The sequence below is a fragment of the Pipistrellus kuhlii genome, unplaced genomic scaffold, assembly GCF_014108245.1.
Source record: "Pipistrellus kuhlii isolate mPipKuh1 unplaced genomic scaffold, mPipKuh1.p scaffold_m20_p_2, whole genome shotgun sequence".
Taxonomy (NCBI): Eukaryota; Metazoa; Chordata; class Mammalia; order Chiroptera; family Vespertilionidae; genus Pipistrellus; species Pipistrellus kuhlii.
In genome coordinates this window covers 178,665,476-178,681,609 of record NW_023425515.1, presented here as the reverse complement: position 1 = coordinate 178,681,609, position 16,134 = coordinate 178,665,476, and the positions used below count along the sequence as shown (strand labels likewise).

Genomic DNA, 16,134 nt, shown 5'->3' with positions numbered 1-16,134 from the left:
TGGTCTGGGTGACGATGATCCGTCAAGGGGCCCAAGGGCACTGTGTGGGCTGCCTCCATGTCCCCAGGGCCGCACTCTCAGGCTGGTACATGGTTGGCACTCAGGTTCAAGGTGATTCGAATTCACCTTCAACAGTCCTGGCCACTCTGTGTGGGCTCCCTCTTTTCTCCCCTTCCCCTTCCCCCACACAGATATATCCAGTGGGAGAGGAGAAAGAGAAATGTAGCAAGTGGCATGGGCCTTGTGCTGTGTCCTGGGGATGCAGTGGTCAGCAAGATGGGCACGGCCTCTGCTCCCTCCGTGCTCTCCTTTGAGGGGAGGGTATTAGGGGGAGAGAGAAGGAAAGGAGGAGGACTTGCATTCAAAGACAGAGAGCAGGCGAGAGAAAGCAGAGCCACAGGACTGAAGGGAGTAAGGGAGAAGGCTGGGGGGAGGCAGAGAGAGGAAGAGCTAGCAGAAGGAAGAGACAAGAACAAAGTGTCAGATTGAAAGGGGGAGAAAGACACCCACAGCTGCTCACAGGGAGAGGAGCTGGAGGCCAGGGTGTGGGCCAAGACAGACTGGTGGGGACTGGGACCTGCCCCTTCCTGAGGGGGGGGTAGGGACCCGGGGTTTTGTTTACTACCCACCAGGACCGAACCCGAGCAGCCTCCCCAGGCTTCTGGCTCCCAGAGATGAATGAGATCTCCTCCTCGGAGTCCCTGGGGAGTCTTCCCAGAGATGGGAGCTGAATGAGTTTGTGTTGGCTGGCAGCCAAGCCCAGGAAGAGGCAGCGCTGGGTGGCTGTGGCTGCGGGCACCCCGTTGGCAGCTGCTGGGGCCTCCTCCCCACAGAAAGGAAGCCATCAGCTCTCCGCCAGGGCCTGAGGAGTCAGCCCACTCCCTCACCCTACATTCGGGCCAGCAGACAGCCAGCATTTCTCTGCAAACCAAGAGAAATGCAACCCAGGAATTTAGACTCAGGAGGTGGGGGCTGGGAGGGAAGTTCGAGTCTTTTCATTCGATCTGTTCTATGCATCCATTCTGCTTGGGTTCAGAGCCTGGGCTGGGAACACTGTGGAACCCTGAGGCATCATAGGCTGGTGGGAAACACACACACCTTTATTAATGATCTAAAGGCCCGAGAGAAGCCCACAGAGGGAGTAGGGGCGGGGGCAGACTTCAGAAGAGGTGGCCTTTGAGGGCTTGTCGCGCCAGACTCTTGACTGCTGAGATGAATGACATAGGCCCTGCCTCCAAGGACAGCTCAGAAGCCTTGGATCAGCATGAGCCTGGATTGTGATCGCAGGTGGTGAGGAGTGAGAGAGGGCTGTGTTAAAGTCCGGTTTCTGTGTTGTTTTTTTTTTTTTTTTTGCTCCAAGTCTCTCCTTTGGGAAATAGATGTAGGAAGGTGAAAGGACTTACCCAGTGAGTCAGGACTGCATCCAGAACTCGGAAGTCCGGATTCATGGTGGGTCCAAATTCCTGGGGTCCTTTGTCCCTGCCTTCTCCTCTGTGCCCACCTGACCCTGGTCCACCAGGTCTCCTCGGCACCTAACCCTTCCCCCTCTCTTTCCAGGCTCCTACTTGATGGTCAATGCTTCCCAGCATGCCCCAGGCCAGCGGGCCCATGTCATCTTCCAGAGCCTGAGCGAGAATGACACCCACTGTGTGCAGTTCAGCTACTTCCTGTACAGCCGGGATGGGCACAGCCCGGGCACCCTGGGTATCTACGTGCGGGTCAATGGCGGCCCCCTGGGCAGCGCTGTCTGGAACATGACTGGCTCCCATGGCCGCCAGTGGCACCAGGCTGAAATGGCTGTCAGCACCTTTTGGCCCAACGAATATCAGGTGGGCTGAGCTGTCTGTGGTCAGCGTATGCCTGGGGGTGGGGGTAGCGAGGTGGCCTCAGCTTGAGGCCAGAGTAAGTGAGTGGCCGAGGATGGAATTAGTTTGTGTTCAGCCTCAGGAGTCAATCTGTGGCCAAGGTCAGGTGTCAGTCTATGGTCAGCATTGGGTTCTTCAGTGACAGTTCAGTCTGGGTTCAACATCAGAGCTGGGGTCAAGAGTGAGCTGGAACTGTGCCGACTGGGAATCCGTCTGGCAGGGAAGAGTTCTGCTACTGGAAAGTAACTGTCCTCTGGCCTTGGCCTTGTTAGCTGAGTGCTGACACCCCCTCCCACAACGAGCTGGCTCTGCAGGTTTGAGGCCGGGGCTGGAGCAGAGCTGGAAGGGGGCTCTGCGGCCTGTCCGTGTGACAGGGACCCTCCCGCCTCCCTCAGGTGCTGTTCGAGGCCCTCATCTCTCCGGACCGCAGGGGCTACATGGGCCTTGACGACATCCTGCTTCTCAGCTATCCCTGCGGTGAGTCCCAGCCGGCTGGGGCGCCAGGGGAGGGGTGCGGGCGGCCTCGGCTCCTGCCTGCAGGGGGGCGCAGGCCCCGCTCACCCCGCGGGTGTCATATCCCCGCAGCCAAGGCCCCTCACTTCTTCCGCCTGGGCGACGTGGAGGTCAACGCCGGCCAGAACGCCTCCTTCCAGTGCATGGCGGCGGGCAGGGCGGCGGAGGCGGAGCACTTCCTCCTGCAGGTGAGGACGGTGGGCCTTGGCCAGTGGGACTACTTCTGGGCACTGGCTCTCTCCGCCCCCTCGGGTGCCTCCACCCCCAGGACAGAGCGCGGCTCCGGGATCTCCCAAGCACATGGCCCATCAAAGGCAGAGCGACCGCCAACTCTCCTCACCCCGCACCTGCCTGGGCAGAGCCGGGTGCAGCAGCCCCGTGGCCCCCAGGGAAGGGGACGGCCCCGTGGGGCCAGGACAGTCACTTCTCCTCGCTTCGGGTCAGAGCGGGATGGGGACGCCCTCCCCGGCGCCCCTGACCCGGCCCCCCCCCCCCCTCCGCAGCGGCAGAGCGGGGCGCTGGTGCCCGCGGCCGGCGTGCGGCACATCAGCCACCGGCGCTTCCTGGCCACCTTCCCGCTGGCCGCCGTGGGCCGCGGGGAGCAGGACCTGTACCGCTGCGTGTCCCAGGCCCCGCGCGGCGCCGGCGTCTCCAACTTCGCCGAGCTCATCGTCAAGGGTGAGCGCGCGGCTCCGGAGGGCGGGGCCGAGGGGGAGGGGGGAGGGGGTAAGGGGTGGGGCAGGGTTTGGGGGGCGGGGTAACAGAATCTCCAGGGGCGGGCTCTGACCGGAAAGGGGCCTGCAGAGGGGGCAGGGTCTCTCCAGAGAAAAGGTCTGATCGAGGGGGCGGGGTCTGATTGAGGGGGCGGGCAGGGGTCTGTCTGATTGAGGGACGGGGCCTGGGGTAGGAGGGGAGGGTTTAGGTGTGTGTGGGGGGGATAGGGTCAAGGTGTGAACCGGTAAGACGGGGTCAGGCCATAGGGACCGACGGTTAACCCGAATAGGCTTGCGATCCGCTCCTGGAGGCGAGGACTTGGGCATCCGAGGGGAGTGAGGGAGAGGGTGTGGGCTGAGAGGTGAGGCTGGGGTCAGACTTTGGGGTGGGGTGCCCTTTATGGTCCCGGGCATTGAATGGGGGCGGGGGAGGCAAGAGGGCGCTTGGGATCTGGGTGTGATGGGACGTGGAGCTGGGGTCCGGGACCTCACAGCAGCATCCTTTACCCTATGTCCTCTAGAGCCCCCCACGCCCATCGCGCCTCCGCAGCTGCTGCGCGCAGGCCCCACCTACCTCATCATCCAGCTCAACACCCACTCCATCATCGGCGACGGGCCCATCGTGCGCAAGGAGATCGAGTACCGCATGGCGCGCGGCCCGTGGGCCGAGGTGCACGCTGTCAACCTGCAGACCTACAAGCTGTGGCACCTGGACCCCGACACCGAGTACGAGATCAGCGTGCTCCTCACGCGCCCCGGGGACGGCGGCACCGGCCGCCCCGGGCCGCCCCTGGTCAGCCGCACCAAGTGCGCGGGTGAGTGTGGGCTCCGAGCATGCAAGGGCCGGGGGCCGCACTCTGAGAGGTAGTATGGCCTGCATCTGTGCTTCTAAAACCTGCTAAAACGTGATTTCTCCCCAGTCCTTGTTATGGAAAAGATAATAATAGCTAACACTTTGTGCCAGACACATAACACACATGTGCGTGCACATTGCACGCTCGCTCTCTCTGTTACTGATTTAAAACTCACAACACCCAAAAACCTGTAAATGAATATTCATAGCAATACTGTTCATATCCGTTTTATAGATGAAAAATTAGAGAGAGTGAAAAATTTTAGAGAGAGAGGAAGGGAGAGGGAGAGAGTGAAAAGTCAGTGAGGTGCAAAGATGTTAGGTATCTGGCCCAGAGCTAGCAAGTGGCGGGACTTGCTTTGGAACCCTTGCCTGGTGGCTCCAGACTGTGGCCATAATTCGACATTATGTTGCCCAGATAAAATAAACAGCTTCACACCAAATGAAAGTGAGTTATTACATTGTCGCTGGAGTCTCTGGTCTGGGCTCTGGAGCCTGAGGCTGGTTCTTGCATGTTGAAGGCTGCAGCATCTGCTAGGAGTGATGGCACACCTGCACCAGAGGAGCCTTTTTTAATCCGAAGAGAACTTGAGAACAGAACAATTTTCTCACGCTGTGATTTAAGCGTTTGTTTTTAATTGGATTTTTTATTATAATAATTATAGATTTATATGCAGTTGTCAGACAAAAGAGAGAATTCCCTATCCACTCTACCCATTTCCTGCAATGGTAACATTTCCCCAAACTGCAGAATAATATCACAATCAAGATTCTGACGGGGATACAACCCACAGATCTTATTCAGACTTCTCCAGTTTCACGTGTTGCCATTTGTGTATGTGTGTGTGTATTTAGTTGCCATTTGTGTGTGTGTGTGTGTGTATATTTTGTTCAATATAATTCCTGGAGATTCATCTGAGTTGTTGTGTATGTCAATAGTTTATTCTTTTTTATTGCTGAGTAGTATTCTGTGGTATGGATATACCAGATTTTGTTTAACCTTTCACGGGTTGAAGGACATCTGGACTGGTACAACTTTTTGGCTATTACAAGTAAAGCTACTATGAGCATTTGTGTATAGGTTTTTCATGAACATAAACTTTCATTATTTCTGGGATAAATGCCATATGACTCCACTGCTGGGTCATATGGTAAGGGCATATTTAGTTTTATCAGAAACTGCCAGGATGCCTGTATATTTTACATTTTCACCAGCAATGTATGAGTGATTCAATTTTCTGCATCCTTGCCAAAATTTGGTGGTGTCATAGTTTTTGTTATTTTAGCCATTTTGAGAGGTGCGTAGTAATATGCCATCCTGGTCTCAATTTGCATTTCCTTGATGCCTGGTGATGTTGAACATCTTTTCATGTGCTGTTTGCCATCTGCATTTCTCTTCCGTGGATTGTTTATGTCTTTGCCCGTTTTCCGAGTGGATTATTCATATTTTACTGTTGAGTTTTGATAAGTATTTACAAATTCCACTTATTAGTCCTTTTGTTGGATATGTAGTTTGGAAATACTTTTCTCCCAGCTTTTAACTTGTCTGTTTAGCCTCTTTACCTGGTTTGTCACAGAACAACCACTTTTCATTTTGATGAGGCCAATTTATGAAAAATTTCTTTTATTAATTGTGCTTTTGATGTCAAGTTTAAGAACTCCTTGCCTAACCCTAGATTTCAAAGATTTTCTCCAAGGTGTTTTTCCCTCTTAAAAGTGTAAAAATAGTGGTTTTTAAAAAAAATATATTTTTATTGATTTCAGAGAGGAAGGGAGAGGGAGAGAGAGATAGAAATATCAATGATGAGAATCACTGATTGGCTGCCTCCTGCACACCCCTACTGGGATAGAGCCCACAATCCTTGATTGGAATTGAACCTAAGACCCTTCGGTCCACAAGCTGATCCTTTATCCCCTGAGACAAATTGGCTAGGGCTAAAATAATTTTACTTTTTACACTTATGGTAAGTCCACGATCCATTTTGAATTAATCTTTGGACAAGGTTTAGGTTGAGGTTTATTTATTTTTTTGCCATTCGTATTCTTGTTTTTTTTTTTTTTTTTTTAATATATTTTATTGATTTTTTTTTTACAGAGAGAAAGGGAGAGAGATAGAGAGCTAGAAATGTCAATGAGAGAGTAACATTGACCAGCTGCCTCTTGCACACCCCCTACCGAGAGAGTAACATTGACCAGCTGCCTCTTGCACACCCCCTACCGGGGATGTTCCTGCAACCAAGGTACATGCCCTTGATCGGAATGGAACCTGGGACCTTTCAGTCTGCAGACCGACGCTCTACCACTGAGCCAAACCGGTTTCGGCCGTATTCTTGTGTTTTTAAAAGCTGATCTGGGAATCACCTAAAATCCAGTTTAATGCTACATTTGAGGAAATCCTTGGGTGGTGGGCCGGAGTATCCCAGTGGGAATTAGTTTCTAGCTGAGGGATCTGGGACAGGTTATTTAGCCACTTGGAACTTTAGTCCCCTTGTTTTATAAAACAGGAATCATTTTACCATACAGAGAGTGAAGATCCTTTCAGAAAATGGCTATTGAGTGCCTATGATGTGTCAGGACTATTATAGCTGTGAGGGGTATAGGACTGGGACGGAGACAGACAAAGGTTACTAGCATGAGAGTTCTGCGTGGGGAACTCACATTTTGGTGGGAGGAGACAGGAAACAATGAAATACATAGTTTGTCAAATGATAGTAAGTGCTAGGGTGGGGTGTGTGTGGTGGTAGGACTGTTATTTTAAAAAGGCTCAAGAGTCTAGTTTACTGAGAAGGTGACATTTTAGCAGAGACCGGAAGGAGGTGAGGACTGGGCCATGCAGGAAGCTGGAGGCATTGTGGGGGGTGGGGGGTGGGGTGGGGGGGAGGGTGGTCCGGTGGTGGTGGGGGGAGGAGCATTCCAGGCTGACTGAGAATAGTAAGCTCAGTCTAGGCTGGAGCATGCTTGGCATGTGTGAGGAGAGGCAAGGAGACCAGTGTGGCTGCAGGCTAGTGAGTGGGGGGAGAGCGCAGGAGAGAAGGTCATGACCACATTGGGGATGTGGGACTCAGGGCCATTTCACTTGGAGTGAGCTGGGGAGCCACTGTGGGGTCTGGAGAGCAGCAGTGCCCTTACCTGCTTTGTTTAAAGGGATGATTCTGGCCCTTTCCTGGAGCAGAGACTCTGGGAGAGGAAGGGGACCGAGGAGGGGCCAGTGAGGAGGCTACGGAGAGATGGCGGAGGAAGGGGGGAGGTGGTGAAAAATGGTTAGAGTTTGGGTTTGTGCTGAAGGTAGAGCTAACTGCGCTTGCTGACGGATTGGAAATGCATCGAGAGAGAAGGGAAGGGAGAGAAGTCAGGGGTGGCTCCCAGGTGTTTTGTTTGAGCAGCTGGAAGGATGGAGTTGTCATTTCCTGTGAAGGAGCAGACTTGGGGAGTAGCAGCTGTGACGGGGGTTCGGAGATCAGGAGTCCTGTGTCGGAGCTGTTGATTTAGTCGGCCAGTGGAGATACCATCCGGCCGATGGATTTATGAGTGTGGAATTCAGAGAAGTGGTTTGGGTCGCAGATACGAACGTGGATTTCGTCGGTATAGACGTGGCATAGGTGGCATTTAAAGCCATGCGACTGGGTGAGGTCATCTATGCTGGTGGTTCCCAGCCAGGGGTGATTTGTCTCCCAGGAGACATTGGCAGTGTCTGGAGACATATTGGTTGTCACACCTGGGGTTGAGGTGCTGATGGCATGAAAGCGGGGAGGAAGCAGAGAGGCTGCTAAACATCCTGCGATGCACAAACAGCTCCTCACAGCAAAGAATTACCTAGTCCATAATGCCGACAATGCCGAGGCTGAGAACACCAGACTTAGTCCTTGGGTTTTTAGGAAATAAGTGGAGATGGAAGGGAGGACTTGTGAAGCCTGAGCCCGGGCCCTCCAGTGTGTTGAATGCAATGCAGGCAATTGCACACAAATGCAGCAAATGCTTGGGAAATCCGGGTGTAGTGCCTACCTCACAGGAGGCACTCAGTCATTTTATGGCGTTTTGAACTCGCCAGAGCCAGTTCTGGCCAGTTACTCAGAACAAACGAAGCCAGAGCTAGGGGTCCATGGAGAATCTCCCCTCTGTGCACAGATGGGGCAGGCACTCGCTGGTGATCACACGGGGGGTTAGCAAACCAGGTTTCCGCCCGCTGGCATGGCTCAGAGGTTGAGCATCGACTTTTGATGTGAACCAGGAGGTCGTGGTTTGATTCCCGGGCAGGGCACGTGCACGGGTTGCGGGTTCGATCCCCAGTGAGGGGGCGTGCAGGAGGCAGCCGATCAGTGATTCTTTCTCATCATTGATGTTTCTATTTTTCCCTCTCCCTTCCTCTCAGAAATAAAAAATATAAAAGAAACCAGGTTCCCTGGTGACGGCTGTTAATCCCATTTTACAGACGAGTAAATTGAGATTTGGAGATATAGTCACTTACCCAAAGCTACACAGTGAGTCCACAGTAGAGTTAGGACCAAAGTTGGAACGCACTGACTTCCAATCCACTGTTGGAAACAACAACAAAGCAGCTGCCGTCGTGGGCTGAGTGCCCGCTTTGTGCCAGGTACTGCTAAACACTTCTTCCCACAGGCTGGCCAGGATGGAAGCTCGGGCAGGACCCCAACGGCTCACCCTGCCCCTTTAAATTATATGGCTCATCCTGTCCCTTTAAATTACATGCTTCTTGTTGTTGACATAACCGCCCCCTTCTTGCTTAGGTGCCTGGGCCAGGGGTTGCTTTGTTGTTGGCCAGCTGTGTTGTCATCTCCTCTATCCCCCTGACACTCCCCTCCCACAGTATTATTGGCCATAAAAACAATAATATAATGTCAGTAGAAGGCATCTTTAAAAATCGCTCTAAATCTCAGCATCCTAGCCCAACAGCTGTTTTAGTTTTCCTGCCTTCTTCAAATCTCTGCCCATATGTCTACAGCACACATTTTTATACCCTTGTCATTGGGATGTAGAAAGCGTTTGTGTTCTGCTTCCTTTGCTTGATGTTGTTATATGGGTTATGTTGTTTATAATTATGTTTATTGGCTGTAGAACTCTGTTGAGTGTCTCCATATTGCTGGACTATTTGTTTCTAGACTCCTATGATTATAAATAATACTACATTGAAACAGGGCTTAGCATGCTTTATTTCCTTCCCCAGTTTCCTTTAGGATAAATAGATAGGAGTGGTCTAAGAAAGGGCTTTGGCTTATAATGCTTTATTTTAATTTAAGAAATATATTGTTATTATTTTTTTAATATATATTTTATTGATTTTTTACAGAGAGGAAGGGAGAGAGATAGAAAGCTAGAAACGTCGATGAGAGAGAAACATCAACCAGCTGCCTCTTGCACACCCCCTACTGGGGATGTGCCCGCAACCAACGTACATGCCCCTGACCGGAATTGAACCTGGGACCTTTCAGTCCGCAGACCGATGCTCTACCACTGAGCCAAACCGGTTTCGGCAAATATATTGTTATTGATTTCAATAACAATGATGAGAGAGAATCATTGACCAGCTGCTTCCTGCACACCCCACACTGGGGACGGAGCCCATAACCCAGGCATGTGCCCTGACTGGGAATTGAACCGTGACCTCCTGGCTCACAGGTCGATGCTCAACCACTGAGCCACGATGGCCAGGCAACATATATCACTTTACAAAATGGTGGTGCTAATTTATACTGCTACTAGTACCTCACCTTAGTGCACACATATTCGTTCTCGAATATGAGCTGGGCAGTTTGACCCATTTTATGTAATTCTCACACTTGCTCTCCACAAAGTAGGTGTTATCTTCATTTTTCTTTTTTTTTCCAGTCAAGGACCATATGCAAAGAGTTGAGTCACTTGCCTGAAGCTACAGAACTAATAAGGGTTAGATTAGGGTTTGAAATTTGGAGCCCTGGACCCCATTCCAGAGTCCCTTCCACCAGAAACAGCTGAATGGCTCAGGGTTATTGTACCCGCATTAGCATTATTAAAATAAACGCATTCGGATTAATTTAACAGATGTGAGCCGTTAGCCTCGTTGTTTTAATGTGCATTTTGACCCTTGATCTCCGAGTGGCCTGCAGCCCTGTGGAATTCAGCGGGATGGGGCTTTGAGGACCCCATGCTCTGTTTTGCCAACGTGTGCTGGCAGCTGAAGAGAGTGTGTCTGGGTGCCAGATGGTTTTTGGAAACACAGAGAGACTCATGAATTCACACCCCTCAATCAACATATCAGTCTCTAGTCAACAAACTATTTGAGCCTCTGGATCTGCCCAGAGGGGGGTGTGTGTGCTGGGAAAAGTGAGCTTTCTTTTCAAAGACCCCTCAGTCCGGCGAGGTAGGCGGGGGCTGACACAGCTGATGCGGAGTGAGCCGCCCCTGGGGGAGGGTGGACGTTTCATCCTCCAGTTAGAGGTTGCTATTTTGTGCCCTGCAGAGTGGTCTTAAAGAACCTGAGCAGGCCGCCAGTGCTTAAAAATCTGGAGGTTTCACATACAAACCTAAACTTCTGGCTTCTCTTTAAAAAAAAAAAAAAGGAGGATCTGGCAACCCTGAGCCTGTGGTCCTGCCTGGCAACACCGCCTGGAGCTGGGCGGCAGCTGCCCTTTTAGGATGGGATGCTCATCGCCCTGTTTGTCATAGTCCCGGCCCAGTCCATGTCTCCAGTTTACAGAGTGTCCTACGCTCTTCTCTGAATCTGCAGGAGGGCAAAGGCAGCAGGGAGGATGGAAAGGAATGTGGGGCAGGTACTTCCAGGGGTAGGGATGGTGTGAATTGAGCTGCAGGGACCAAGACCTGCTCTCATTAGTGCACATAAAGCCGTGGTGCTTTGGCTCCCATAGACGCCTTGGGACAGCCAGGACCAGAGCCCGAAAGTCAGGGAATACAGCTACGACCTCTGATCAAGAGAGCAGAGTGAGTATACACAGAGTCCGCCCCCTCCACCCCAGACATGTAAGAATGGTGGGTTCAAACAAAACCGCCTAGGAAAACATTAGGAAAATCTATGTGGGCCAGGAACGGGGAAGAAAATATAAGTGCAGGACGTGGGCTTGCAGCCAGCAGCCTGCAGGTTGCAGCGAGCAGTGGGAGCCAGCTCTTTCATGTCCTTGACGGACGGGGATAGGGAGCCAGACTGTAAGAAGTCAGAGGTGGGCCTTGCTCCTGGCAGGTGCTGACCTGTCTCTTTGGAGGCCTGGTCTATGACTGAAGACATGCGGTTTGCCTGTGGCTCAGGGAAGGAAGAGAGTGCAGGGAGGAAACAGAAAGTGTTACGGTGCTGTCCTTGGGGCCAGCCTCGAACGCTGTCCTCCCCGTGTGTCTGAGTCAAGAGCAACCTGGGGTGATGTTTCCCTTTGCATCTTCTTTGTCAAGGACATCCCGAGCTCATTAGTCATGTCACAAATGATGACAGGGACACACTGAATCCTTGTAAGAGGCCAGGCAGCAGTACCCTCACCTGTTACCTAAGGCGTGTCCGGAGGTCCTCTACCCGGGACACTTTGCAGGTACTCGCAGAAGCTCACTTTGGAGGTATTGAGACCACATTTCACAGAACCAGGGTGCCAGAGAGAAAAGGATCCTTACAAGTCATCAATCTTGGCCTCTTCGCTCGTTTTCCAGGCGAGGAAACGGAGGCCCCGAGGTTTGCCTGAGGTCATACAGCTGGTTAATGCCGACGCAGGCCTGGCGCTGAGCCCCTGGATTCCATCCTGGCTTCACTTCAGAAGCTTCAATTGTTGCTTTTATTTTGTTTTTTTTAAAAAGATTTTAAGCCGAAACCAGTTTGGCTCGATGGATGGAGCGTCGGTCTGCAGACTGAAGGGTCCCAGGTTCGATTCCGGTCAAGGGCATGTACATTGGTTGTGGGCACATCCCCAGTAGGGAGTGTGCAAGAGGCAGCCGATCGATGTTTCTCTCTCATCAATGTTTCTAACTCTCTATCCTCCCTTCCTCTCTATAAAAAATCAATAAAATATATAAAAAAATAAAAAGATTTTAAAATAGATTTTTAGAGAGACAGGAAGGGAGAGGGAGAGAGCGAGAGAGGGGAGAAAACATTGATGGGAGAGCAGAACATCGATTGGGTGCCTCCTGCACAACCCCCATCAGCGACTGAGCCCACAGCCTGGCATGTGTCTGACTGGGAAGTGAACCAGCAACCCTTTGCTGCAATGGGACAACACTCAACCAGCTGAGCCACGCCAGCCAGGGCGAGAAGCCTCAGGACTTTAATTTATAAAATGGGGACAACTTTCTGGTCCCACAGAATCATCAAGAAGCTGTAACACATTCCTCCCTCTTGTTTGGGTAGCTGTCTCTCCTGGTGTAATTTTTTTTTTTTTTTTTGACGGTGAATTCCTAAAAGGGAGCTGGGTAGTGGTTTGAGATAATGGATTCTGGAGCCAGCTTGTCCTGGTTTAGATCTCAGCTTTACCACTTACTGTGTATGTAACTGTGGGAAAGCTGCTTAATCTCTCTGCCTCCATTTCCATGTCTTTAGGACAGGGCTAATAATAGCACCTCCCTATTGGGTTAAAGTGAAGATTAAACAAAATAAAGCATTTTAAAGGCTCTCAAACAATGCCTGGCATATACAAAGCCTCCAGTACATGTTAACTGCCATTATTATTATTATTATCCTTACATAACGTATATTTCCCTTTTTGCTTTGGCAGCCAGGGAACTCACCACCCAATTTGAATCTTACATTTAGGATCTCTCCCTCTCCCACTCCCCCTTTCTCAGGACTTAATGGCATGCATTTCTGTTTCCCCAACATTCTCTGGCATTATTTAACTGTTTGACTCTAATTTCCTTTCTCATCCTGATTTCTAAATAGTATTGCATCATATGTTTCAAAACAACTTGGAATTTAATCACGTAAGAAAAATATAGCAATAGGCTGATTCAGATTGGCCTAATGGAGTCCAGGAATGAGGAGGTGAACTGTGTCATTAAAATAAAAGTATAGCTAATCGTTGATAGGGCCTATTGTGTATCAGCTTTTGTTGCATGTACTTGGCATGCAGGACCCTAAACTCCACAACCATGCTAAGAGGGAGGGCTTATTATTATCTCATTTTGAAGCTGAGGAAACTAAGGCTCAGAGAGGTGGGGCGTCTCAGCCAGTGGTTGCCAGCTGCAAGAGGCAGAGCCAGGCTGTGGCTGTGGCCCCACCTGACTCCGGAACACACACTCCTACTTCCTGGGGGTCCCTGGATCTCTAGGGGACAAAGGAGAGATGATTTCAGTCAGCCGACTGAGATGTTTTCTCTCTGACTTATCTTCCTCTTCTCTCCCCATTGCCTCTGCCTTCTCTCTTTCCTGGGGTTCCAGAGCCCATGCGGGCCCCCAAAGGCCTGGCGTTCGCGGAGATCCAGGCCCGTCAGCTGACCCTGCAGTGGGAGCCACTGGGCTACAATGTCACGCGCTGCCACACCTACACCGTGTCCCTGTGCTACCACTACATCCTGGGCAGCAGCCACAACCAGACGGTGCGGGAGTGCGTGCGGATGGAGCGGGGCGCCAGCCGCTACACCATCAAGAACCTGCTGCCCTACCGGGATGTTCACGTGCGCCTCGTGCTCACGAACCCTGAGGGGCGCAAAGAGGGCAAGGAGGTCACCTTCCAGACGGACGAGGACGGTAAGAACCCCGGCCCCGGTCCCCGGGCCCCCAGTGCCTCCTACAGACACCCCCTGTCTGAGGCTGGAATGCATATAGGACATTTTTTTTGGTTTAGGATTAAACCAACTCTATAACAACAAAGTCACAATAGTTAATATTTATTCTCTGGAAGCCTTTGGGTTAGCTGGTATAATTTCTTTCTTAAATGTTTGGAAGAATTCATCACCGAAGCCACTGGAGTTTTCTTTGTGGCCGTGTTTCCACATAACAGTTTTTTGTTAGTTTATTTGTTTGTTAATCCTCACCCGAGGATATTTTTCCATTGATTTTTAGAGAGAATGGAAGGGAGGGGTAGAGACAGACAGAAATACGGGTGTGAGAGAGAGACACCTTGATTGGTTGCTTCCCACACCAGCCCCAACCAGGGCAGGGGACTGAGCCTGCAACTGAGGCACATGCTCTTGACCAGAATGGAGCATGGGACCCTTCAGTCCATGGGCAGACGCTCTATCCACTGAGCCAAACTGGCCAGGGACACAGTTTTAATTTTAAAAATAGATTTTGGAATATTCAGATATTTTTTTTAATATTAGTTTTGGTGTACTATGTTTTAAAGTATTTGTTCATTTTACCTAAATTGTCAAATTTATGTTATACGTTGATTATTATATTCTCTTATTACATTTATTTGATGTCTGCAAGGTCTATGTGATATCTCCCTTTTCATTCCTGATATTGGTAATGTGTCTTCTCTCTTAGGAGGTGAACTGTATTATTAAAACAAAATCATACCTAATATTTTGTAGGGCCTATTTCCTATTAGCTGCTGTCTCACGTACTATGCACACATTATCTTAAATTTCACAACCATCCTAGGAGGAGGGTCTATCATTATCTCATTTTGAAGCTGAGGACACTAAGGCTCAGAGAGGTGAATTGACTCAGCCAGTGTTTCCAGCAAATGTAGAGAAGGAAAAACTGAACTTTTTTTTTCTTCCCACATAGTTTCATTGGCTGGGGCCCTCTAAATTGGACTGAGAAAAGACAGATTAACAAGGGAACACTGGAGTTTATTACCATGTGCCTTGCACATACATGTGGGAGTGAGTGCTCAGTGATGAGTAACTCAAAGGGGTGGTTAGAACTTGGGCTTATATGGCATCTTAACAAAAGAGCAATGAATTTTTAGAGAAGTGACAAGACAAAGGACCTTTTTAGGACCAGCAAATTATGCGAAGGCAAAAATACAGGGAGGCTAGATAAGAGCTAGTTAGTAAAGTTAGTGTAGATTCTTCTAGTCTAGAGTTGTCCACTGATTAACTGCTTTCCTTCTGGGAAGAGAGGGGAAGAGGAATAATTCCCTTTACATAAATTTGTAAAGGGAAGCTTTACAAATTTATGTCCTTCTTTTAGGCCAGTGGCCGGCAAACTCATTAGTCCACAGAGCCAAATATCAGCAGTACAACGATTGAAATTTCTTTTGAGAGCCACATTTTTTAAACTTAAACTTCTTCTAACGCCACTTCTTCAAAATAGACTCGCCCAGGCCATGGTATTTTGTGGAAGAGCCAGACTCAAGGGGCCAAAGAGCCGCATGTTGCTTGCCGACCACGATTTTAGGCAAATAGGGGAGGGTGGAGAACTTTCCTTGTAGAGTCCTTACTTAACATCGTTGATAAGTTCTTGGAAACTGTGACTTTAAGTGAAACTACCTATAACACAATCAATTTTACCAGAGGCTTAATTGATATAAACCAAGTTTAAATTTCTGTGGCATATTTCTGGTTAATGACCTCAAACACTACTAATGTTAAACATTCAAGTAAATGTCAGCTATACACACATTAAAAAAATGGTTAAAAACAAGTAAGATAATTATTTTTCAACCCACTTATTCCAGTTCACGATTGAGGGAGCTGGAACTCAGAGCCCAAGTCAGGACCCCATCCTGGACAGGACGCCCTTCCATCACAAGGCATATCACATGCACTCACTGGGATCATTCAGACACAGCACTCACCTCACACACACACATCTTGGGGACATGGGAAGACACTGGACTACCCAGAGAAAACCCACAAGGACGTGGGGAGAACAAACTCCACAAAGACAGTGACCCGGCCAGGAATCGATCATTTTTTTCTGATCAGCATTATAATGAACCATATTGAATGAAAAGACATTATTCAAGGACCTGCTGTATCTGTTTCTCCTCAAGTCCCCTCTCAACTCAGCTCCAAATAATCTTTATGCCAAAGTGGCCTATTTCGGGGTGCCATACTCTGCTACCCTGCAAAACCTCTCAAGTTCAACATCAGATTACTCTGTTCTTAAAATCTTTTGACCTCTGCTCTTCTCTCTCGCCCAAAGTATATTGTTGTGGCATCACCCCATTCTGACCAGGCCTCAGTGGGGCTGCTCGGCCTTCTTCCTTCTTTCTCTGCCCCTCTCCTTCCCCTCCCTCCAGTAACTGCTTGATATTTAACATTTTATGCTTTTCATGTAAGTATTACTATAATACTTCTAGGACGTATGCCTCTAT

General features: G+C 49.9%; 1 protein-coding gene across 7 annotated transcripts in view; it reads left to right on the top strand.

Annotated features, from left to right (window-relative positions):
* PTPRU (protein tyrosine phosphatase receptor type U) overlaps positions 1-16,134 on the top strand; it is a 77,531-nt gene that overhangs the window by 19,323 nt on the left and 42,074 nt on the right. For all 7 annotated transcript variants that reach the window (XM_036448012.2, XM_036448010.2, XM_036448008.2 and 4 more), the window contains exons 3-8: positions 1,558-1,829; positions 2,261-2,342; positions 2,451-2,566; positions 2,882-3,056; positions 3,613-3,906; positions 13,302-13,610. In XM_036448012.2, coding sequence (XP_036303905.1) covers positions 1,558-1,829; positions 2,261-2,342; positions 2,451-2,566; positions 2,882-3,056; positions 3,613-3,906; positions 13,302-13,610 — 1,248 coding nt within the window. The remainder of the gene's footprint in view (positions 1-1,557; positions 1,830-2,260; positions 2,343-2,450; positions 2,567-2,881; positions 3,057-3,612; positions 3,907-13,301; positions 13,611-16,134) is intronic.